Below are 25,045 nucleotides of genomic sequence, written 5' to 3'. Positions count from 1 at the left end.
ATTTGGTAATTTCGATAACAGCACTTGGGTCGAGATTGTTATGTTTAAAAATCGATTTATATTCACAAACTCTATACGTGTACTTGCTCTATTCAAACAAATCAGCAGAACTTCAGAAAATGACATATTCGTTCCACAGTAAGTCAAAAGTCGAGCCCACCCTTGTTTCTAAGGTAAAATGCAATACCAATATGAAACAGACTATAGCTTAAAAACTAGATAATCAATATTTCATTTGTCACCAAAAAATACCGTTTCACATCAAATGTCAAGTAAAATTACTGTTTTTGACACTTTTTGAGTACTATTATAAAGAAATGTCGATGCTGTATACGGTATTTAATACTTTCTTGTATCGTGCAATTCATAGTGCGTTAGATGCACAAATATATATGCCACAAATAAATTATCTTCAAACCGTTCTGGCTTTACTTTCTGAATTTTCAGAATTTTTTATCGGAGGTGACCCCAGTCGAAAAATGTGAAGAAAAAAAATCAGTTTTTTTGAGTAAATGCGGTTCTGTTAAAAAGGGACTGAAGATAATGCCCACTTTCTCCAATGATTCTTTATATATCATCAAGTACTGATTATATTGATAACAAAACCAATCCAATATATAACTACTACGGTGAATTTTGAACAACAGTTTTAAATGAAACCGTTTTCGTAAAAAAGTACATTTTTGAAACAGACTATAGCATTTCAAAATATGGAATATGTGTTAATATTTGTGTTTTGACATCGATAACTGTTTGTTAACTACAAAATGGCATGCTTATTTTATTCTTTTAGTTTGATATTCGTGTGAACATTTCAATGTTCGAAGGAGATCATTTCCGTACATTTTCGCTGAATTTGGTAATTTCGATAACAGCACTTGGGTCGAGATTGTTATGTTTAAAAATCGATTTATATTCACAAACTCTATACGTGTACTTGCTCTATTCAAACAAATCAGCAGAACTTCAGAAAATGACATATTCGTTCCACAGTAAGTCAAAAGTCGAGCCCACCCTTGTTTCTAAGGTAAAATGCAATACCAATATGAAACAGACTATAGCTTAAAAACTAGATAATCAATATTTCATTTGTCACCAAAAAATACCGTTTCACATCAAATGTCAAGTAAAATTACTGTTTTTGACACTTTTTGAGTACTATTATAAAGAAATGTCGATGCTGTATAGATTGAAATAAACAATTAATTTCCCCATAGGCGACAATGGTAGCCTTTTTCGAGATATAGACTTTAGAAAGTTGATTTTCTTAACGAAACCTTGCTAGAATCAAAGAAAAGTTATTAGGACAGTATTTTTTGGTCTAAAAAATATAGGGTCGCGTTGCTTTTCTTAGCGTATTTTGTACTTATCTCCCATGCCTATCAATTTTGCCCTTAAAAATACGGGTCTTGTCCTAGCGTTGAAAAGTCATCTCAGTGCTTTTAGGGCTACGGAATAATTTTTATTTTGCCTTTTGTATAAAGCAGAGTGCACGAAGTCTCTAAAAATAAAAAATAACGGGAGCACATATCGACCAATCAGGATTCGCCATACTCTTAATTCTGAATACCATGTTATGCTCATAAAATGGCTGCGCCCATAAAATCTAATGGTGTATTGTAACCTATACGGTATTTAATACTTTCTTGTATCGTGCAATTCATAGTGCGTTAGATGCACAAATATATATGCCACAAATAAATTATCTTCAAACCGTTCTGGCTTTACTTTCTGAATTTTCAGAATTTTTTATCGGAGGTGACCCCAGTCGAAAAATGTGAAGAAAAAAAATCAGTTTTTTTGAGTAAATGCGGTTCTGTTAAAAAGGGACTGAAGATAATGCCCACTTTCTCCAATGATTCTTTATATATCATCAAGTACTGATTATATTGATAACAAAACCAATCCAATATATAACTACTACGGTGAATTTTGAACAACAGTTTTAAATGAAACCGTTTTCGTAAAAAAGTACATTTTTGAAACAGACTATAGCATTTCAAAATATGGAATATGTGTTAATATTTGTGTTTTGACATCGATAACTGTTTGTTAACTACAAAATGGCATGCTTATTTTATTCTTTTAGTTTGATATTCGTGTGAACATTTCAATGTTCGAAGGAGATCATTTCCGTACATTTTCGCTGAATTTGGTAATTTCGATAACAGCACTTGGGTCGAGATTGTTATGTTTAAAAATCGATTTATATTCACAAACTCTATACGTGTACTTGCTCTATTCAAACAAATCAGCAGAACTTCAGAAAATGACATATTCGTTCCACAGTAAGTCAAAAGTCGAGCCCACCCTTGTTTCTAAGGTAAAATGCAATACCAATATGAAACAGACTATAGCTTAAAAACTAGATAATCAATATTTCATTTGTCACCAAAAAATACCGTTTCACATCAAATGTCAAGTAAAATTACTGTTTTTGACACTTTTTGAGTACTATTATAAAGAAATGTCGATGCTGTATACGGTATTTAATACTTTCTTGTATCGTGCAATTCATAGTGCGTTAGATGCACAAATATATATGCCACAAATAAATTATCTTCAAACCGTTCTGGCTTTACTTTCTGAATTTTCAGAATTTTTTATCGGAGGTGACCCCAGTCGAAAAATGTGAAGAAAAAAAATCAGTTTTTTTGAGTAAATGCGGTTCTGTTAAAAAGGGACTGAAGATAATGCCCACTTTCTCCAATGATTCTTTATATATCATCAAGTACTGATTATATTGATAACAAAACCAATCCAATATATAACTACTACGGTGAATTTTGAACAACAGTTTTAAATGAAACCGTTTTCGTAAAAAAGTACATTTTTGAAACAGACTATAGCATTTCAAAATATGGAATATGTGTTAATATTTGTGTTTTGACATCGATAACTGTTTGTTAACTACAAAATGGCATGCTTATTTTATTCTTTTAGTTTGATATTCGTGTGAACATTTCAATGTTCGAAGGAGATCATTTCCGTACATTTTCGCTGAATTTGGTAATTTCGATAACAGCACTTGGGTCGAGATTGTTATGTTTAAAAATCGATTTATATTCACAAACTCTATACGTGTACTTGCTCTATTCAAACAAATCAGCAGAACTTCAGAAAATGACATATTCGTTCCACAGTAAGTCAAAAGTCGAGCCCACCCTTGTTTCTAAGGTAAAATGCAATACCAATATGAAACAGACTATAGCTTAAAAACTAGATAATCAATATTTCATTTGTCACCAAAAAATACCGTTTCACATCAAATGTCAAGTAAAATTACTGTTTTTGACACTTTTTGAGTACTATTATAAAGAAATGTCGATGCTGTATAGATTGAAATAAACAATTAATTTCCCCATAGGCGACAATGGTAGCCTTTTTCGAGATATAGACTTTAGAAAGTTGATTTTCTTAACGAAACCTTGCTAGAATCAAAGAAAAGTTATTAGGACAGTATTTTTTGGTCTAAAAAATATAGGGTCGCGTTGCTTTTCTTAGCGTATTTTGTACTTATCTCCCATGCCTATCAATTTTGCCCTTAAAAATACGGGTCTTGTCCTAGCGTTGAAAAGTCATCTCAGTGCTTTTAGGGCTACGGAATAATTTTTATTTTGCCTTTTGTATAAAGCAGAGTGCACGAAGTCTCTAAAAATAAAAAATAACGGGAGCACATATCGACCAATCAGGATTCGCCATACTCTTAATTCTGAATACCATGTTATGCTCATAAAATGGCTGCGCCCATAAAATCTAATGGTGTATTGTAACCTATACGGTATTTAATACTTTCTTGTATCGTGCAATTCATAGTGCGTTAGATGCACAAATATATATGCCACAAATAAATTATCTTCAAACCGTTCTGGCTTTACTTTCTGAATTTTCAGAATTTTTTATCGGAGGTGACCCCAGTCGAAAAATGTGAAGAAAAAAAATCAGTTTTTTTGAGTAAATGCGGTTCTGTTAAAAAGGGACTGAAGATAATGCCCACTTTCTCCAATGATTCTTTATATATCATCAAGTACTGATTATATTGATAACAAAACCAATCCAATATATAACTACTACGGTGAATTTTGAACAACAGTTTTAAATGAAACCGTTTTCGTAAAAAAGTACATTTTTGAAACAGACTATAGCATTTCAAAATATGGAATATGTGTTAATATTTGTGTTTTGACATCGATAACTGTTTGTTAACTACAAAATGGCATGCTTATTTTATTCTTTTAGTTTGATATTCGTGTGAATAATACATTAAACCATTGAAAATGTACAGAAATAAAATTCAAAAAGAATTCCGCGAAATTTCATGAATAATTTAGCGAATTTCATCAGTGCAAAAAACGACGTCATACTAATGAAAACTTGAAAGCCAAAGATTATTTCGTTAATGGTACGCTTCAAATGAGAATAATGTCTCATTAAAATGAAGTGTTTGGGATAGGTGCTATTTTATTTTAGATGCTGTTGCATGTATCGAACATTTATGGATTTCAGAAAGTCAATATAGCGGCCAACTCCTTAGTTTCGAAATTTCAATTGAGCAATTGATGGTTAATATAGTAGCCATTAAACATAAAAACGGTTAATTAAAAATCGCAAATATTTGGCTAAAGAATTATAAGGATTAAACACATTTTTCTAGAGGTTATTGATGTGTAAACCGGTGCTCTTACTCACAAACTTAACATAAAAGTCCGAATTCAGTTTGTGAGTTAATCAGCCCGGTTAACACATCTATAATCTCTAGAAAAAAAGTAGTTTAATCCTTTAATGCTGATTAATAAAACAAAACACGTACTAACATTGTTGGAAAATTTCAGTGTCTACTCAGAATATTCAGTGTCCATTCTTTTTTAAATAAATTTCAAATTTCAATACACAAGAATTGTATTTGCTATCACCAAATTGTTATGGTATTATTTAGAAAAGAAGGAACAAGAAGTTTTTTAATGAATTTAACAAATATCAGATTTTCAAGTATTAATCCGAAGGACCATAATGTTTTCTTGCAGGATATTTGTCAGGCATATGATGGAGGTTATTTGGCTGAGTTAGAGACAAAAGATGAGTCAGACTACCTAGAAACCTTGGCAAAACAGACGGGTAAAGGTATGTACCTGTATTTATGTTGTCAATATGTACTTTGCAACCAAAAGATGCCTAATAGTTCATAAGTAAAATAATTATGTTTTCTTTAAAACCCCTATAATCAAATGAGTAAAAGAAAGCAAATTATAAGAAAAAAAGGTATTAACTTTTTACCATTTTGCTTCTTCTCCGATCTTTTACTAAATTACGACCATTATGCAATTCACGCTCAAAGAAAAAACATCGATCTACCGGTATATACTAAACTTGATTGACTTTGTTGAAGGTCAATTGATGATTTTGCTTGCTAATAATACATGTGATGGGATACAAAGATAAGGACGAACTGAGGTGACAATTTTATTATAGTAACTTTGTTGCAGAAGATTATCATGTTCTGAGACAAATTAGAAGGATTAGAAAAAAGGTTTATTTTTACTAATTGCATTTATAGGCAAAAGATTCAACTCCTATTGGTACAGGGAAAAATATCGGGTGGGCAATTTTTTTAAGTATTTTTTTTATTTTTTTTATTTTTTTTTTTTCATTTTCGACAGATTTCTGGTTAGGTGGCAAAGATGAAGTTGAAGGACATTGGAAATGGGTAACCAGTGGCAAGAACTTTACCTTCACAGACTGGCATCCGGGTGAACCAAACGATTCACACCATGACGAAGACTGTTTACATTTGTATGGTCCACATGGTTATCACTGGAATGATGGTTCATGTAATCGTCTGCAAAACTACATTTGTGAAGCAGGGTAATTTATATAGATCTGAGAATGATCAAAACTCGAACAAAGACCTACAACAAATATACGTTATGTGTGATGTTGAAAGAAAGCCAAAATAAGAACCCTATTTTTTATACTTTCGGATATTTCAACATTTTTTACACATAGTATATTAAAAAAACACTTTACTTTTTTTTTATTTAAACTGACCATTTAAGGTCGGGAAATCTAATATACTGGAACTTGTCATGCGACATGATGTCTGCTTTTGAAATGTAACGCGAACATAATGTTTTTTTTCTTTCTTTCGCAGGACTGAGATTTAAAAATATGTGTTCTGCATATAAGAAAAGAATTGACAAAAAAAAGGAATAAGAACTATTTATTTTTTTTATTTTCAGGTTTAAAATTGCAGGACCATTGATCCCAGATATTGGTTCAGCTGGAAAAAAATAATTAAAAGATCGTGTTTATAATTAAACTATTATGCGTACGGTTTATTGCCTTTCCTGGTATTAGATTTTGAATCCAAAATAGAAATTGAAATTATCATGTAAAAGATATTTGTGTTGGAAAGCTTGTTTTGTAATGCCTTTCAATAATGAATGATTTCAGCATGTTTAGTACTTTGAGGTTGCATTTGGTAACGTCGGCCATTTTTAATACGGTCACTCTACGTATAATTTATTATGACTTGAATTACTTTTTTTATAATGAATTTTCTTTATTGTTTGTAACAAACAGACTAGCACAACATCTATGAACAAAGATATACAGAATGGCATATTCACACAAAGGAAGTATTAAATAATAAAACAATAGTTGAATATATAATGGTGCAACGATGTGTTTAAAATGAATAATAATCTACTGGTAATAACAATGGAATCTAATTTGTTCCTGCAATGTATATTTGTGGGGTTTCAATCAATATTCGACATTTATTATTTATTCTATAATAAGGGCCAGGTACTCGTAAATGTTATATTCCTCTACAGAGAGGTTTTTAAATAAAATGTAATTTTCGAATTCAAGTGTTTTTGTAAATAGTTTTTTATTAAAGCCTTTAAATTAACAAAACTTCTTGTAATTTTGTAAGGTAAATATAGTATTTTGTAAGCAGAATAATCTTATTTTTAACAAAATTCAATTTAAAATTTTCGTAGATACCAAATAGAATAATCTTAATATTCAAAGGCAGTTCAACATTTTTCATTTCAAAAATCAAGTTGTTTAGTGCATGCCAGAGGCTGGCGACCATCGGACTTGAATTACTTTAACAGTCAACATGGAGTCTTCGTTAATAAAGAGGTTCGTATTCAATAAACTCTTAATTGACCCGAGTCTAAGAAAGTTGCGATCAAATTAAACAGAACATACAAGTATATGAAATATCTACAATGAACCTTTTATTTTTCACAAAAAAATAAACACGCATTCATACAACACCCTTGAAAATAAATAGAAATGTTCGTAATATGAATATATTGATCTGTTAAAACATTTTATCAACTAAATCCTCCATCTTTTTAATCTCGTCAACTGTTGTAACAACGGATACGTAAATGAATGAACCATAAAATTAGTTTGCGGACCTAATAAATAAAGGCACCAGTAATATACCGCTGTTTAATATTCATCATTTGATTAATCGAAATAAAATGCGGGTTTCAAACTAAAACCGAAGGAAGCACGTCAACCATAAGAGGATAATAAATTGTTCACGATGACCCTCGTTAAGAGATAGGCTTCACTGTCTTTGTGGTATCCTTTGTTTGATTCGATGGGATAGATACATTCAGCATAGCATTTACATGATCTCGCCCTGTCAATGCACGAAAACTGTGTTGCTTACAGTTGAACAACCATGTATCTACCCATCGATACCAATGGTGGTATTCAAATTAAATCGTCGTTGATGGAAGATGTACGTTGTTTTCTGTGTTGACTATTATATCATTTATGCGTTTCTCTGTGGTGAGTGTTCTTGCGTGTGTTTCTGTTGTATTCTATCACGTAGTATTATCATATTAGCATATGTTATAACATTTTCATATAAGCGGAAGTTTTGGATCGCCGTAAAACCAGGTTCAACCCACAATGTTTTTCCTAAAATGTCCTGCACCAAGTCAGGAATATGGCAGTAGTTATGAAATAGTTCGTTTCTATGTATGTTGGCGTTTGTTTTTGTTGCACTTCAATGTTCCTGTTGCTCCTTTGTTTTCCTCTTATATATAGTTGATGTGTTTCCATCGGTTTTACTTTGTAAACTGGATTTGTTTTATCTCAATCAATTTATAACGTGTGAACATCGGTATACTTCTGTTGCCATTATTTATCATCTTATCACAAATATTTTCCCCGCTGTTAATAAATATTGAACTAGAATGTATTATCCTCACACTAATTTTTATGTTTTCCGGTCATGAAAGGAATCATTTATAAATCTGTACTGTATGTTGATGTGAGCGTTGAAAGAAAAACAACGTCAGATGGTTTCAATTATTTTTTTAGACTACATGCCTAAGTTCATAATTAATTAACACAAAGTGAGTTATTTCGTTAATTGCAGATACGCATTTAAAGTAATATGTTACATATTACATGAGCTGATGTTAATAAAGAATAATAAAATGCACCAGCATCCTTATATATGAAGATAGCTCAATTTAAGAAATAATCATATAAAATTTTCTACATTAGTCTTTTTATCTTAGTGGTTATCAATTTGTAGCAATGCCAATTTGGAAAATGTTTATAACGTGGATAGCCAAATATTGTAAAACAAATTGAAAACAACACGTTTAATAATTCTATGCGTCCGAAGCGCTTTTCTGGATTTACCTTCATCAGGAACGCTCAAAGGCAAACATTTGAAATCCGAGGATGTATGAATACCGAAAACCATTGAAGAGCAATATGACAAAAATACTTAAAATAAATAGCCAAATCCATCTAAAGTCAACTTTGCCTGAGGGAGTTGAAACCTTGGGTTCTTAATAATTTCTAAATTTCTAAACGGACAATTTTAGTAAAGTTTGTTACATCATGTCAGCACCGAAGTACTGACTACTGAGCTGATGATACCCTCGGGGACTAATAGTCCACCAGCAGAGGTATCGACCCAGTGATGTAAAAAATTGAAAACAACACGTTTAATAATTCTATGCGTCCGAAGCACATTTCTGGATTTACCTTCATCTGGGAACGCTCAAAGCCAAACATTTGAAATCCGAGTAATTAGAACAAAAGAGAAACTGGTGAACACATATCAACGGCATATATAAATGACAAAACCATCCACCTATGTCCTTTTTAGTATACGTTATGTTTTACAAAACTTTGAATTTTTCGAAAAACTAAGGATTTTCTTATCCCAGGCATAGATTTGGCACAACTTTTTTGAATTTTGGATCCTCAATGCTCTTCAACTTCGTACTTGTTTGGCTTTATAAATATTTTGATATGAGCGTCACTGATGAGTCTTGTGTAGACGAAACGCGCGTCTGGCGTACTAAATTATAATCCTGGTACCTTTGATAACTATTATGGACATTAAGAAAAGCAAAATAAAACACAACAAAAACACATACAACATTAAATACAGAAAAACATAAACCACACACAAGGTAAATGAAAAATAGATGTACAAATATGCACGTGATGTAAATAAATGACTATGTTTTTTTCAGTATTAGGACAAATCAGAAAGTTCTCACATGTTTAAATTTCAGGAATTTTAATAATAAAGAGTGTACGTATTATACTTAAACAATAATCAAACAATTTTTCAAGTGCTATTTAGCGCTACATATTCCTGTTGTATACATTATTGAAAAAATGACATGTGTTCGAGAATGTTTGCATTGAATGATTTAGTTGGAAAACTCTGTGTAAAACAATTTTACATACAATAAAGGTTTAATTTGGTTCAAATTTTTTTTGAATTTTTTTTTTTTTGGTACTCAAAGAATGCAAAAAGTTATCAAAATTGAAGTTTTTAATCATCTCCATGCTTGTCTGGTTTATTCATATATTCACAAGTACATCAGAATGGTTTATACCTAAGTAAAAAATATATTAATATAAACATTGTAACATTGTAACACTATAAACTGTATTGAAGACTGAAGGACATTTTGAAAATGGAACAGCTGTACAAATAGTCCTATAATATATTCGTTTTTAAGAAAGTAAGAAAATTTAAGGTAAGAACTAAAATTAGAACAATAAGACAGTGACCAAACGAATTTTTAAAAGTAGGGCAATTTTTCAAAGATAAAGCATGAACGTTGACATTAAAGTATCGGAATTATCTTCAGAAACAGTCTTATTCGATATGATGTATTTAACAATTATTATAGGACTTCTCGCTATTGGTAAGAATAAATTCATGCGAATGTTTACAATGTTTCAGTAAATGAAATTTTAAAAAATGACATACATTTATTTCATTTAAAGATTGCTTTTGTTGAGCTTTTCAATCTTAAAATGAATTTAAAATGCGGTCACGAAACACGTAATACTTTTCGATTTGCTTTCAATGGATCGATTGGTTGTGTTTGATGTTTGTTGCAGAACACGTTCATTTATTTTCTCAACGAATATTTCTGTATCTAAATTTTCTAAATTATGATATCATATCTAACGTTATCTACTAGCTATTTTGACTCAATCTTTTAAAAGATAGATTTTATTGATAATGAAAGTCTGTCTCTTGACTCTCTGCAAAATGTGCTGCCTGATGATTATAGTGAAGATTGTACTATTCTCAGAAATACACGAGATAACATTTTTAATACTCAAGGTCAAGGTCTCATAGACCTCTGCATTGCTTCCCAGCTCCGTGTGTTAAATGGTCGCTTTGTAGGTGATATTTTGGGGAATTTTACTTGCCATAAGTCATATGGATCAAGTGTTGTTGATTATGCTTTGGCGGACATGGACCTCTTAACTTCTATTAATTTTTTTCAAGTTGATAGTGCCACATATTTATCAGATCACTCACAGATTTCTGTTCATATATATTGTAATATTACTCCTGATTTTGAGGAAGATTCTCCTAATTTTATACCTTTACAGTGTACATACAAATGGGAAGCTATTTCTAAAAACAAATTAATCGACACTATTAGTGATTGTGATGTATTACATAAGATAGTCTCTTTTGAAAATAATATTTTTGATGAAAACAGCAATGGCATCAATAAAGCCTCAGAACAACTAACAAATATTTTTGATAATTTGGCAAAAACGTCCTGTAAAATAATAAGACACAAAAAAGTAAAAATAAAAAAGAAGAAATCATGGTCAGACAATGAAGTTAACGATTTGAAAAAAACAGTGGTTGATTTAGGCAATAAAATGCGTTCTAAACCATTTGATTTGCAGCTACGTCATAATTTTTTTTATCAATGTAAGAATCTTAAAAAGATGATAAAAAGGAAGAAATATCTATTTAAGAAAAATATTTATGATAAACTTTTAAATTGGAAAGAAACTGATCCAAAACAGTACTGGCAGCATTTAAATTCACTTAAAAATGATGATAGTAGTTCTTCAAACTTAAGTAAACTTATTAATATGGGAAATTTAAGTCAACATTTTCAGTCCCAGGGGAAACCTGAACATATAAATGTACCTTTATGGATAAAATAGATGCATATGTTAAAGATTATAAAAATATTTTAAAGGAAAATGTATTGACAGATGCACCTTTCACTATAACAGAAGTTAAAAAGTGTATAAACAAATTAAAAATGGGGAAAAGTGCAGGACCAGATAGAATTGCAAATGAAGTCATTAAATATAGCAGTTATGTTACATGTAAATCCATAACTAAACTTTTTAATCTAATTTTAGAAACAGGTAAATATCCGATTCAATGGAGAAAGTCATACACAATATTAATTTTTAAATCTGCACTGTGTCTAAACCACACCGGCAAAATTTGTTCGGACTCGATGGTATCTAACATCCGGCACAATGACGGAACATTAATAGACAGAAGAAAGCTAGGTTTCTCCTTATTTTTTTATTTTTTTTATGATATTGAAGAATATATATACATATACAACTATTTTCTATTGTGAGATGCAATATTTTCTACAACCGTTCTATATTAACGGAGAAATAAGTCAAAATGCATGTCAAAATGACGAATTGAGTGAACCTTGCCTCGAAATTGTTTAATTTCTCGTTAAATTGTTCACATTGTACGGAAAGAAAGGTACGGGAAGATAGATATTGACACGGAGATTGCAAATTTAGTTATTATGAGCATCTCCATAATTGTATCTTTGTGTATGGAACGAAAGAAATGGGTCATGTCAAAATGGAACTGGCCGGTTTCGTCATTGTATACAACCCGGTTTCGTCATAGATTTCAAAATGCATAACCCGGTTTGGTCAAATAAAAAAAATCATAATCGCATTACATTATAATTGATTATTTAACTTCAGCGTTCAAAAGGAGTTTTGTGGGTCGTTGGAAAACAAGTTCGTTCACCGGACAACGTCTTATTATTTATATGAGTCTCAGATTCAAATAAATAATAAGCAAAAACTTGAATTTCCTACTCTTATAGAACACAAATATTTTAATTTACTTTGCATTCCGAAATTTTTTAACAGCATATTGAGATTAAAGCTCTCTAAATATGCGTTTTCTATATGAGTTATGGGAAAATATGTTGAACATGTTTAAACTTGAAATTATAAAGTTTACGGTCTTAAAAATCGAAACACACAATTGATATGTGATTTTCTCGCACAAAAGGATGGACACCTTTATAAGTAATCTAATCATTCTATGTATGTAATCTTTTCTACAATCGTTAAAAATAAATCTTCTTAAGGATAAACGTTGATAATAAGACAACTGTATATGCATGCATAATCGACATAGAAAATGAATGTAGGATTACAACTACCATGCATTAAAATATTTTTTTTTATCCCTTATTGTAACTATACTGCTATGTCCAAATTAGTATAATAGTCTCAGGTCATCGACAAAATTCAATAATAATTATTTTGTTAACATTACTAAAAAAAAAAACGAGTCTGTACTGTCGCCGTTGTGTTATGATGATCGTACACTGACGTTGGTCAACATATTTTGACAATATATACGGACAGACGGATTCAGTTTATTTCAAAGTGGACGTAATTCGAACAACTTTTACATACCGCCGAGCGTAGCGAGTCGAACACTATTATTTTTTGCTTTACAAAATCGTTAAATACAGGAATCAATATAGTTTTGGCAACCAAAGGTGGGGTCGGGGCGTGCAACCTATACGTCATCTGGATTCGCCACTTATCTTATAAAGTGTATACCGAATTAAAATATTGTAAGAAATGAGAAAACAGGGACACCCGGGAAATCGGATTATGTGAGTTGGATTATGTTTATTATAATAAATGCCGAATATCAAGTTCTTTTTATCGATTTCTATACATTTTTTTTCAAATATATATAAAAGTTATATAGCAAAAATGATAAGGCAGACAAATATACAAATAAATCGACTTGACCGATATCCTAATAAAACTTATTGACCTTTAATTACGAGTTTTTTTTTCATTTCTTTGCGTTTTTACACGCCCGTCCCAATTTTGACAGGACGTATTATTGTATACACCCGTCTGTCCGTCCGTCCGTCCTTCCATCCGTCCGTTCCTCCATCTATCAGTCATTCGGTCCGTCCGTCTGTCCGTCTATCTATCCGTCTGTCCAGCATAAACATGTCGCACCGTAACTTCAGGACAGCTTATCTTAATAAAAAAACAACAGATTATTTAAAAATGTCTATCAACATGAAAAGTTCATACAAATTCCAAGCGACAACAACCCGACCATAGAGCAGAAAACAGCCGAAGGCCACAATGGGTCTTCAATGAAGCGAGAAACTCTCGCATTCGGTGGCGTCCTTTAGCTGGCCCCTTAATAAATATTTATACTAGTTCAGTGATAGTGGACTTCATAGTAAACTGCGAATACATCTATATTTATTATATTTAAGGGATAATTTTAACTATGATACAAGTTTTGGCACACATCGCGCATTTACAGTACTATACAGGCTCTGTCATCGGACGAGTTAAGGTTTTTTCATCATTTTTTATTATTTGTACTTTTGTTGTACTGTTTGTGTCAGCGACAACACTTTGACTCAGTCCATTCCCGAATCACACGCTTGTAATACCATGGTTGTCTTTGGTTGCTTTATACCATACGCGTTTTGAACATAAAATAGGCAGGTTGTTTTCTTGTTTGAATTGTTTTACATTTATGATTTAGGGCCCTGTTATAGCCTGCTTTCATGCAGTTTGTGTGTTTTTCTCATTGTTTAAGGCATACGCTGACCTAAACTTGATTAATTCAACATAATTTTTGTGTCTAAAAGAAAGTTGTCTCATTGTCAATGTCTATGGGATAAGTGGTTACCGTCACTTCTTCTTAATAAGACCTAGATATAAATGACGGTCGTGTTTTGCAAACCAACTTTTATTCACATTGAAAATACAAAACTGTCAGATATTGTTTTCGAAAGTTATCTTGAAGTTTCAATTGAATTTGAACTGTACAAAAAATGAATTTGAACTGTAAAAATAATGTGAAAAACATGCCTACCAGAAACGGGGAGAAAGTTACAAATCTCACTGCTATGTTATGGATGCTTAAGTGTGAAAACTCTCTTTAGTGCGCAAGTAACACAGTATATATAGTACCAGAAAATCTGGCAGGACTGAATGCATGATTAATTTGTGCAGAACAGTATAGACTATAGTCGGTTTGGGACTGTTCGTCAATGATTGAATGCATAAATGTATTAATAATTGATAGTAAATATTGTAAACTAAGTGTATTTAATATAGTATAGTAAATTAAAATTATGGCACAATCAAAACACATCCTTTTATTTTTCATCTTTACATACTAATATTATAAACAAAGAAAATATAATAATGTTACAAAATAGTTAGTTACCAGTGTTTGCTATTCAGTATTTATATTCCATTTAAAATTAGTTTGAAGTTAAGTGAAATAAGGGATACGCCTTTCATTAGGAAAATGTGTATTATCATAATTAACTATGTCCAAAAGTGCCCGTTTAAAATAAATTTTAACACGCCAAGTTTACTTTACAATAAATATATATTTAAATTCTCGAAAGACAATGTTCAGATCTGTGCCAAAGTTTCTTTTCATAAATTGTTTGTTAAAAAAAAAAAAAAAAAAAAAAACGGGTGATATATATAGACGAAACCGGGTGACTGTGTAGTAACAACATTGACGAAACCGGTTTATTTTAATTTGACATGACCCATTTCTTTCGTTCCATACACAGAAATACAATTATTGAGATGCTCATAATAACTAAATTTGCAATCTCCGTATCAATATCTATCTTCCCGTACCTTTCTTTCCGTACAATGTGAACAATTTAACGAGAAATTAAACAATTTCGAGGCAAGGTTCACTCAATTCGTCATTTTGACATGCATTTTGACTTATTTCTTCGTTAATATAGAACGGTTGAAGAAAATATTGCATATCACAATAGAAAATAGTTGTATATGTATATATATTCTTCGATATCATAAAACAAATAAGAAAATAAGGAGAAACCTAGCTTTCTTCTGTCTATTAATGTTCCGTCATTGTGCCGGATGTTAGATACCATCGAGTCCGAACAAATTTTGCCGGTGTGGTTTAGACACAGTGATCTGGAGACTGTACTGATCTTAATAATTATAGGGGTATATCTCTCCAAAATTGTATTGCAAAACTCTTTAGCTCTGCATTGAATAATAGACTAACATTACATTATGAAAACATTTTTGCAAATCAACAGTTTGGATTTAGAGTCAATCATAGAACCACAGATAGTTTGTTTATATTAAAATCTTTAATTTCAAAATATGTTAATAAAAAGAAAGAAAAGATATTTGCCTGCTTTGTTGATTTACGCAGAGCATTTGACACTTTGTGGCATAATGGGTTACGATACAAACTCATAAAAAATGGGCTAGGGAAAAAATTTTATGAGGTAATTAGTGATATGTATAACTTAACAGAATCTTCTATTAAAATTGATAATAAAATTTCTAAATCCTTCATATTGGAAAGAGGTGTTAAGCAAGGGGATAGTTTAAGCCCTACTATTTTTAATTGTTTTATTAATGATATACATCAGATTTTTGACAATACTTGTAAACCTTTAGTCCTTCAAAAATCTGAATTGTCCAGCTTGAGTTTTGCAGACGATTTGGTAATAATGTCAAGTTCACATATAGGACTGCAGAATGCAATAAATAAACTAGAGAAGTACTGCTATGACTGGCAATTAACAGTTAATACTAAAAAAACTAAAGTTATGACGTTTCAGAATAAATTTTCTCCCACCCCTGTGGTATGCTATAAAAACAACCAATTAAATGAGACTAAAGAATACAATTTTTTAGGAAACATTATTAACTATAAGGGTAATTTTAAAAATGCTATCCAAGAGTTATCAAAAAAGGGATTGAAGGTCCTATTTGCTTTAAAAAGTAGATTTTCTAACTTTCAATCCATCCCTGTTAATTTATCATGCAAACTTTTTGATGTCTTAATAAGACCTGTTTTATTATATAATAGTGAGGTATGGTTTATGGAAGATTATTTATCCATGTTTAAATCTTTGAAACGTTCAGAACAACATGGTTCTGTTTGTGATACTTTGTCGTTAGAAGATAAATTTTGCTATGAAATGATTCATAATAAATACTGTAAATCTGTCCTAGGACTTAGAAAAACTGCATGTAATATTTCAGCCAAAACAGAACTGGGCAGATTTTCTATGGCTTCATTTATTAAACCACAAGTTATGCTATATTTCTGTAGATTTCATACCAATGATATTAATCCTCTGTTAAAAGAAGCCTATGAATTAAATAAGTCCCTGCATAATGATGGTTTTCATAGTTGGTATACATTTGCTCTAAATATTTTTAAAGAGACTGGATTAAATGCTAAAGATTTTGAAACTTGTGATAAACCATACAATAAAATTAAATATTCCTTAAAGATGAAGTTTAAACAGGTATCACATGAATTTTATACAAAAAAAGTCTTGAATAAACTTTCTTCTATAACAGACAGTTCGAAATTATTTCTATATGGTCAAATAAAAACTGAGATAAAAATTGAAAATTATTTATTAAAAGAATCAAATTTTAAAACCAGACAATTAATTTCTAAATTAAGGGTAAGTGACCATAACCTAGAAGTTGAAATGGGAAGATATAAAAATGTACCCAGAGATCAAAGGTTATGTAAACTTTTACAAATTATCAACCACTTTTAAAGCTAAAACAACTTTTAAATCCTAAATCTGAGCTTTTGACAGAAATTGGTGACTTTATAAAGCAATCATTAGAATTGCGAAAATGAGGTCCATGTTCATCAAAGGCTACATTAATTACCATTTATTACTATGTTTTTTTTTTTATGTTTATATTTGTAATTCTTCACTGTCTGTATTAAATGTTGTATTTGTGTTTGCTTGACCCATAGGGGTGTATTTTTGCAAATAAAATTATTACTATAATATACATTATTAACCTTTACTGTACATGTATGCAAAAACCTTTTTCATCTCGTTATTATTGGCTTAAACGTGTAACATCAATTTCTTCGTTATAGGTGGATCACTTGCTGCTTGTCCAGCAAAATGGCTTCATCATGGATCTTCGTGTTATTTTATCAGTACCGATGAACTCGACTGGTCAACAGCTAGAGTATGTCTAAATGATGTGCAGTTACTGTAGTTTAGTGTGATATTTATAACAGTGTTAATTCTTAACAACCTTAAAAAAGTTAACACTAGATAATGTCGACAGTTCATTTGGTTTTTATTATTTTACTATCGATTTTTGTTTGCAACTGTGCCGGATGCAGATATTTAAAGACGACTACGGAAATCATTTCATTGGGTTATTTTTTTTATAAACAGTCTTGAAAAATGCATTGCTTGTTTTTAAATGGAATGAAAAAGTAGTTCTACTAAAATAGATTTTTAATTCATATAAAGTGTCCCGATATGACGTTCATAATACGGTTGTCGGCCAATTTAAGAAGGTGGGACAAACGGTCATTGATATCCAATGTCCAAAGTGTTGAACAGGGTGATGCTCAAACACATCGAATGACATTGTCATAAATAAATGACATGTTGTATATACGTGTACAGCAAAAGGGGCTCTATAATCACTCAGATCGGTTAATCCTACTTCAAAATAAAGTTGAAATTGACAATTAGCTTTGTAATCACTGTCATGATGTAAGATGTATAATCATTACATATAGATTTTGGGAGATGTGTGTGTATGTCAAAGATATAGCAATTCAACAACAAAAAATGCAAAAACAAATATACAGGAGGCGCTTTCCCTGTCGAAGTACACAACAAGTCTCGCTCCTTTTGGAGTTTATGCCATTCACCGGTTTTTGTTTTTTATCTTCATTTGTCTTCTTTTTTTATCGATTTTTGAAATGTAAACTTCGTTTAAGTTAAATTCGTAAAACTTCTGTCGACTTCATTCAATATTTGACAGGTTCAAAACATATTTTACTTTCTATGAGTAAAAGAGGAGTGAAAGATACCAGAGGGACAGTCAAACTCATAAATCAAAAATAAACTGACAACGCCTCGGCTAAAAATGAAAAAAGACAAACAGACAAACAATAGTACACATGACACAACATAGAAAACTGAAGTATAAGCAACACGAACCCCACCAAAACTGGGGGTGATGTCAGGAAACTGTTTCTACAGTCGAAAATGAATAGAATTTTTAGAGTTAAACTTACGTCATATCTTTATGGAAAACAGGACACTATTTATCATTATACAGAAAAAAAAGTCAATTATTAAAAATAATCTTTTTCAGAGAACATTTTTATTTCGAATATACATTTTTACATTATAGAGAAAATACTCGGCTAATTTTCGTTAAAATGCCAATTCAAGTATCCTTTTTCAAATCCTAATTTTAAAAGTGAAGCACGTGAAAAATTTCAATTTCCAAAGGTCCTTAGTAAGTCAAACTAAGATAAACTCTATAAATTATGATTGTTTATGTTATGAATATATGGTAGAATTGAAAATTGTAAATAACCCATGCAAGGCTTTTGTTTCGGAACTTTTACCCATTAAAATCCTTCACCAATGGATATAACATTTTGTTTGCCCATGATTTATTTCTGCCAAACATCAGGGATATTTTGTTTGTTTTCAGGATATTTGCCAAGAGTTTGAAGGTGGTTACTTATGTGAAATAGAGACTAAAGACGAATCCGATTATTTAGAAACTGTTACCCTACCAACGCATAAAGGTTGTATATTTCGTTAAAATTTATAACTTATCACTTTACTACGAAATTTTGCTTTGATCTTATTGACTGATAATTACCTTTCTAAGTAAAGTAGAGTGATATGAAAAATTATCGCTGGAAACTAAGGGCGCATGTGCCCGTTGTCAATGAAATTAACAACGTCGTCATAGGTAAAACAGCGATAAACATATTATCATTGGTCATCTCAACTCGATTGCTTTTCTCACTTTCGCCTTACCGGCTCAAGCGAGAAAATCAAGATCAACGATAATCTATAAATAGTAAACATTTTATAAATTGAAAACTCTTAGTAATTAGCGAGAGAAATAAATGAACTTATTGCATGCAATTGGAATCAATTATCTCACGATTTGTATTTGGTATCTGTGAGTCTTTATTGTTTTTATACCAAGATTGCATGCTACTTAAAGTCACTCATTTCATCAGTTGCTATTTCTAATGACAGTGTACTTAAAATAAAACCAAATTTGTTATTGTTTACAGCTATTCTCAAATAATCAAAGTCTAATTCGGATTGTTGATTGTTGACTTCTTGTGGCAACTTATTGACAAGAAAAGACATGATAACATATAGCAATTATTAATCAGTAAATTATGTAACGTGGTAGACCGAGATAAAATATCGAAAATGTGTACTGCCACTGAAACTTTGTTGAATATTGGCAGACATTATGCGTGGCAATATGTTACTTACGGGCCCTTGAAACAATTATCCAAGGCATCTTTCCGCGCACAGTGAGCGTGCACCCTCCGAACATTCAAATTCAAAATGTCGTGTTTGGTTATTCATACATCCTGGCAGACGATCTAAACAGACGACCTCTCAACACAGCTACTCTTAAATAATCAAATATTGATCGATTTCCGTTGGCTAAACGACTAACGGTTAGTACTCGACAAGAAAACATATAATTATGATCATTCGTGGGCGACCGGAATCAAAGATGAGTTATGTTATGATGGCTGCCAATGGAAAAAAAAGGGATTGTTGTGAATGGCCAAACATTTTACCGAGCGAAACAGTGTTTATGTTCTGTTCAAAGATATACAGGAGGTCTCTTTTTAAGTGCAGAGAACGTGTACCTTCCGGACTTTTTGTATCGAACCAAACGTCACAGGACGTGGTTCCGTATTCAAAACGTCTGAAAAGACACTTCTTCGGGCATTTACTGATGAAAACATTTTAAATAGTTGCATAATCATTTAGATCAAAATGGTCAAACAATCATAAAAACATACCAGATTCAAGCTGGCAGCCACTTGTAGCAGCCAATCAAGATAGGCACTTTTTTTCAGCAGCCATGAAGCCGTGAAAATGTCGAATTCCGCCGTCTAATTAGATTCTATTTTTTTGTACTAAGGTTTAGATATTTTTGGAACGTTTATGATTGGCTGCTGAAAGTGGCTTCCAGCTAGAGTCTTGTTAAAAACATATAATAGGGCACACAGACGGACAGACTCTTTTGGAATCGTTGGGTTGCTATTGTATTGACGTACTGCAAAATCTGTTAATCTACAAACTTTTTAAGGTTTTAATGGTTTTATTTTATTCATTTGTCTAAATCTCGAAAATTAATTCACATGAACATGTTAATACACTACGAAATTGGAGAACCTATTTTAATTTTTATTTTGAACAGGTTTTTGGTTGGGAGGTAAAGATGAGGTGGAAGGACATTGGAAATGGATGACCAGTGGCAAGGATTTTACTTATACTGACTGGAGTCCTAATGAACCAAATGATTTAAACCATAATGAGGATTGTTTACATTTATTCCAAGTACGAAGTCAACATTGGAATGACATAGATTGTGCGCTCAAACAAAACTATATTTGTGAAACAAGGTAAAATTATTTCTTTCGTTCCAATGTCGAAATTTCATCGTGGTGAAGTTTTAAAATGGTATAAGAACATTATATACACTGACCGGAATTCTAGTAAACCAATGACTTAAACCATAATGGGTATTATATACATTTTGTCTCCTGTAAGTCATCATTGGAAGGGCAAACATAAAAAAGAAAGATGTAATATGATTGCCAATGAGACAACTCTCCACAAGAGACCAAAATAACACAGAAATTAACAACTATAGGTCACCGTACGGACTTGAACAATGAACAAAGCCCATAAAAAGATTGTTTGGTCAACAAAAATATGTTTTTGAAGCAAGATAGATCTGTCACAGGGGAATCTTGGTGACTTGTAGGGTTTTAAACAAGAGCCTGACTGAACGGCCTCTTGTTACTGAAACTCGAATGAATGCTCTGAATACCTGGGTCTGACACTCTGGTGAAAACTAACTCTTAAAACTCTGGAACTAGCGATGAATATTTCAAAAATTCGGCATGGTATACTTTTATTACAGATGGGCAGTGTTCAATGTAATGTCCTAGGTCCAAATCTTTAAAGCAATTCATAACTTTACTATAACAAATATATTTGTTTTGAAGTTCACATCATTGTGGAATTTTAAAATGGTAACAACAGTCAGACGATTTTAAAACACAAAACAAATCTGGTACACGTTTATTAAATCAAAACTATTCACATTTATTTAAAAGTCAAGTTATTTTTAATTACAGGCGATGGAATTTTTCTTTTTTGAAGAGACAACTTCCATCTTTTGTAATAATAACATAATGAAAAACAAATGTCTAACAAAACAATAAATAAGAAGAATCTTTGTTTTCTCTCTTTTCAGATTTAACAATGCAGGACCATTACCAGATTCAGCTAGCAAAAAATTATAAATGTTCTTGCTTATATTTAGATTAAAGTATGTATAAAAAAAGAAGATGTGGTATGATTGTTTATTGACTTGCTTGGTGTTTATTATTATATCACCCCAGATTTTGGTGGTGTTCGTGTAGACTGAAGATGTGGTATGATGTTTATTGACTTGCTTGGTGTTTATTATTATATCACCCAAGTTTTTTGGTGGAGCTCCTGTTGCTCAGTCTATTTGTTTGGTGGTGTTCGTGTTGCTCAGTCTATGGTTTTCTTTGATGTTTTATATTGGTATACTGTTGATTGTCTTTTGATCGTTTTTCGTTTTTTGCCATAACATTGTTAGTTTGTTTTTACTAATGAGTTTGATGTGTATCGTTCCTTCTTCATATACAATGTTCTTATATATATAAGATGATGTGGTATGCGTGTCAATGAGAAAACTCTCGATCCAAGTCACAATTTTTAAAACTAAACCATGATAGGTCAAAGTGAAACCGTACTTAAACTTAATAAAATTGAGAATGGGTATTGGGAATGTGTCAGAGAGACAACAACCCGACCAAAGAGCAGATAACAACCGTAGGCCAGCAATTGGTCTTCAACGCAGCGAGAAAAGCCCGCACCTGGAGGTGGGCCTCAACTAGCCCCTAATTAAAAATGTGTTCTAGTTCGCTGCATGAAAATGGACGTCACACTAAACTCCAAAACATATAAATAAACTAAAATAAAAAAAACCATACAAGACTAACAAAGACCAGAGGCAGGGTTAAACATGTGTTGTAAGATCTCAACCCTCCCCCCATACATCTAGCCAATGTAGAATGAAGAAACACACAGCAAAACGTACAGCAAAACTCAGTATAAAAGAAGTCCGAGACCGATTTCAGAATAGGTAACAAAGGTAACTGAACAAAATGACAATGATACAAAAATTAATAATAATATGAGCAACACGACGGGTGCCGCATATGGAGCACGATGTGCTCACCCTTCCGGAAAACCTGAATTCACACTCAGTTTTTGGCAGGGTTCGTGTTTTCTATGTTGTGTCTTGTGTACTATTATTCGTCTATTTGTCTTTTTCTGTTTTAACCATGGCATTGTCCGTTTGTTTTAAATCTACGAGTTTGAATGTCCCTCTGGTATCTTTCGCCCCTCTTTTAATAAAGGACTAGCTAGCAGTTACTGCCATGCCAGCTCCAGACCTCTGATTGAAAGATTATGTCTTCATCATAAAACGATTACTGATATGGAACCATGTATAATTGTTTGCCTTGCTCTTATTTCTAGTATTAAATGATGTGCTTTGACCTTGCCTTTAGTAAATGATGAAAATTTGACAAGGTCTGAACTGACCGGAGACTGAGACAGTTTTGACCAAATTAACCATAGCTTATGAATTTATGAAATGTCCCCATGAACAATTATTAATATAACAAAATACCAAAAACATTTACTGGTGAGGTTCGTGACTTGAGACAGACCCAAAGATATGTGGCGAAATTAACTTGCTTGGTATATTTCTAATTTTATATTTCAATCCTACATCTTTTCAGTCATGATCACTGGGCTAATGAAGGGATCACAAATCAAAACACAATGAAATTCATTCGACGAGTGAAAGCTAAAAACTGAGAACAAACAACATTAATTCCATACCCAAAAAATGCCCAAAGCTGATTTTAAATCACGTCTTCCTACATTAAGAGATATTTTTTTCCATAGAAACTGGCTGGCTATTTATACGTTTTCACACAGTATTGACATGTGTGAACTGTATGGCCATGTTTCCCCGCAATGGTTTTTTTTCGGTTCGTATATTGCTATGATGTCGTTATCGTCTGCGTCGTCCGAAGACCCATTTGGTATCCGGACAACTTTAATTTAAGTAAATGGATCTATATAGTTTTTAAAGAAGGTTCAATACCACAAAATGAAAGTTGGGATAATGTTGGGGATGATGGTTCCAACCGTTTACGAAAAAGGGGCGTAAAAAAGCATGTTTTTAGTTTAAGGATAATTACTTGTGTATAAGAATTTTGATTGTTCTGAAATTGTACCGCAGTGTTCAATACCACAAGTAGAATGTTAGGATTCATTTTGGGGTAATGGTACTAACAGTTTAGGAATGAAGGAACAAAAAGGGACAAAAAACTATTATGTTTGTAGTTTCCGGATAATTACTATTGTGTACGTTTTTGGACCTTTTTCGCATTGTACAACAAGGAACAATGTCACAAAGGGAAGACTGGGGTTTGGTTCGGGGATAATTGCCCCAAACATGCAGAAATTAGGGGCAAAAGAAATGACAAAACAAACATTTTTCTAGTTTCCAGATAATATTTTGTGTTCAAGTGTATGGACCTCTCTAAAATTGTACTACAAGGTTCATTACCAGAAAGGAAAGACTGGGATTTGGTTTGATGGTTATTTATCCTAGAAGGAAAACAAAATGTTATGGGCGAGAATAAACCTTCAGTTGCACAGTATTGCGCATACGATTTAAGATCTTCGACCACATTTACCTTGTGTCAGAAACCTATATAACGTCATAAATTTGATCACAATCCAAATTCAGATAGTATTAAGCTTTAATATCGTATTCAAATTTGCCCCAACTGTTCAGGGTTCAATCTCTGCGGTCAGCGAAGCATTTTTAATGTTTTACTATAAAACGAGCAAATGTGATTATAGTTCCTGTTGCTTTCTTCATATGGTAAGCTATGCCAGCATAGGCGTATCCAGGGGGGGGGGCTTAGAAAAATTTGGTTGATTATATAGGGAATCACTGAAGCGTGAATTGAGCCCCCCTTTTAGGTCAACCATCGGGCCCGCCTTATAAAAAGTTCTGGATCCGCCACTGCCCAGTTCTGCTTTTGAAGTGTTTGGAACAATGAGTACAAATCAGGCTTTCTCCATGCTATCAGTTGTTATGCTTATTGAGAAGTCTTAAAATTTTAATTCACACTGGTCACATTTGTTTAACCCATTAGTGTGGATCTTCTTATGCCTGGGAAAACTAGATACCCATTTTGTCTTGAAAGGACAATACGTGCATTGGTATGAAG

The 25,045-nt window shown here is 31.9% G+C and overlaps 2 protein-coding genes across 2 annotated transcripts; both read left to right on the top strand.

The window, feature by feature from the left end:
* The first annotated feature begins 4,922 nt into the window (after positions 1–4,922).
* Positions 4,923–6,333, top strand: LOC139510782 (perlucin-like protein). The gene is made up of 3 exons (XM_071297312.1): positions 4,923–5,121; positions 5,658–5,862; positions 6,237–6,333. The coding sequence occupies exons 1-3, from the start codon at positions 4,923–4,925 to the stop codon at positions 6,289–6,291; spliced, it is 459 nt and encodes a 152-aa protein (XP_071153413.1). The 3' UTR covers positions 6,292–6,333.
* Positions 6,334–9,827: 3,494 nt separating this feature from the next.
* On the top strand, positions 9,828–22,037 carry LOC139511862 (perlucin-like protein). Its single transcript, XM_071298992.1, has 5 exons — positions 9,828–10,214; positions 17,531–17,625; positions 19,126–19,222; positions 20,884–21,088; positions 21,949–22,037. The coding sequence occupies exons 1-5, from the start codon at positions 10,121–10,123 to the stop codon at positions 21,995–21,997; spliced, it is 540 nt and encodes a 179-aa protein (XP_071155093.1). The 5' UTR covers positions 9,828–10,120; the 3' UTR covers positions 21,998–22,037.
* The last annotated feature ends 3,008 nt before the right edge of the window (positions 22,038–25,045 follow it).

The sequence above is a fragment of the Mytilus edulis genome, chromosome 2 (assembly GCF_963676685.1).
Source record: "Mytilus edulis chromosome 2, xbMytEdul2.2, whole genome shotgun sequence".
NCBI lineage: Eukaryota > Metazoa > Mollusca > Bivalvia > Mytilida > Mytilidae > Mytilus > Mytilus edulis.
The sequence above is the reverse complement of the archived record's forward strand: the minus strand, read 5'-3'. Positions and strand labels throughout refer to the sequence as shown.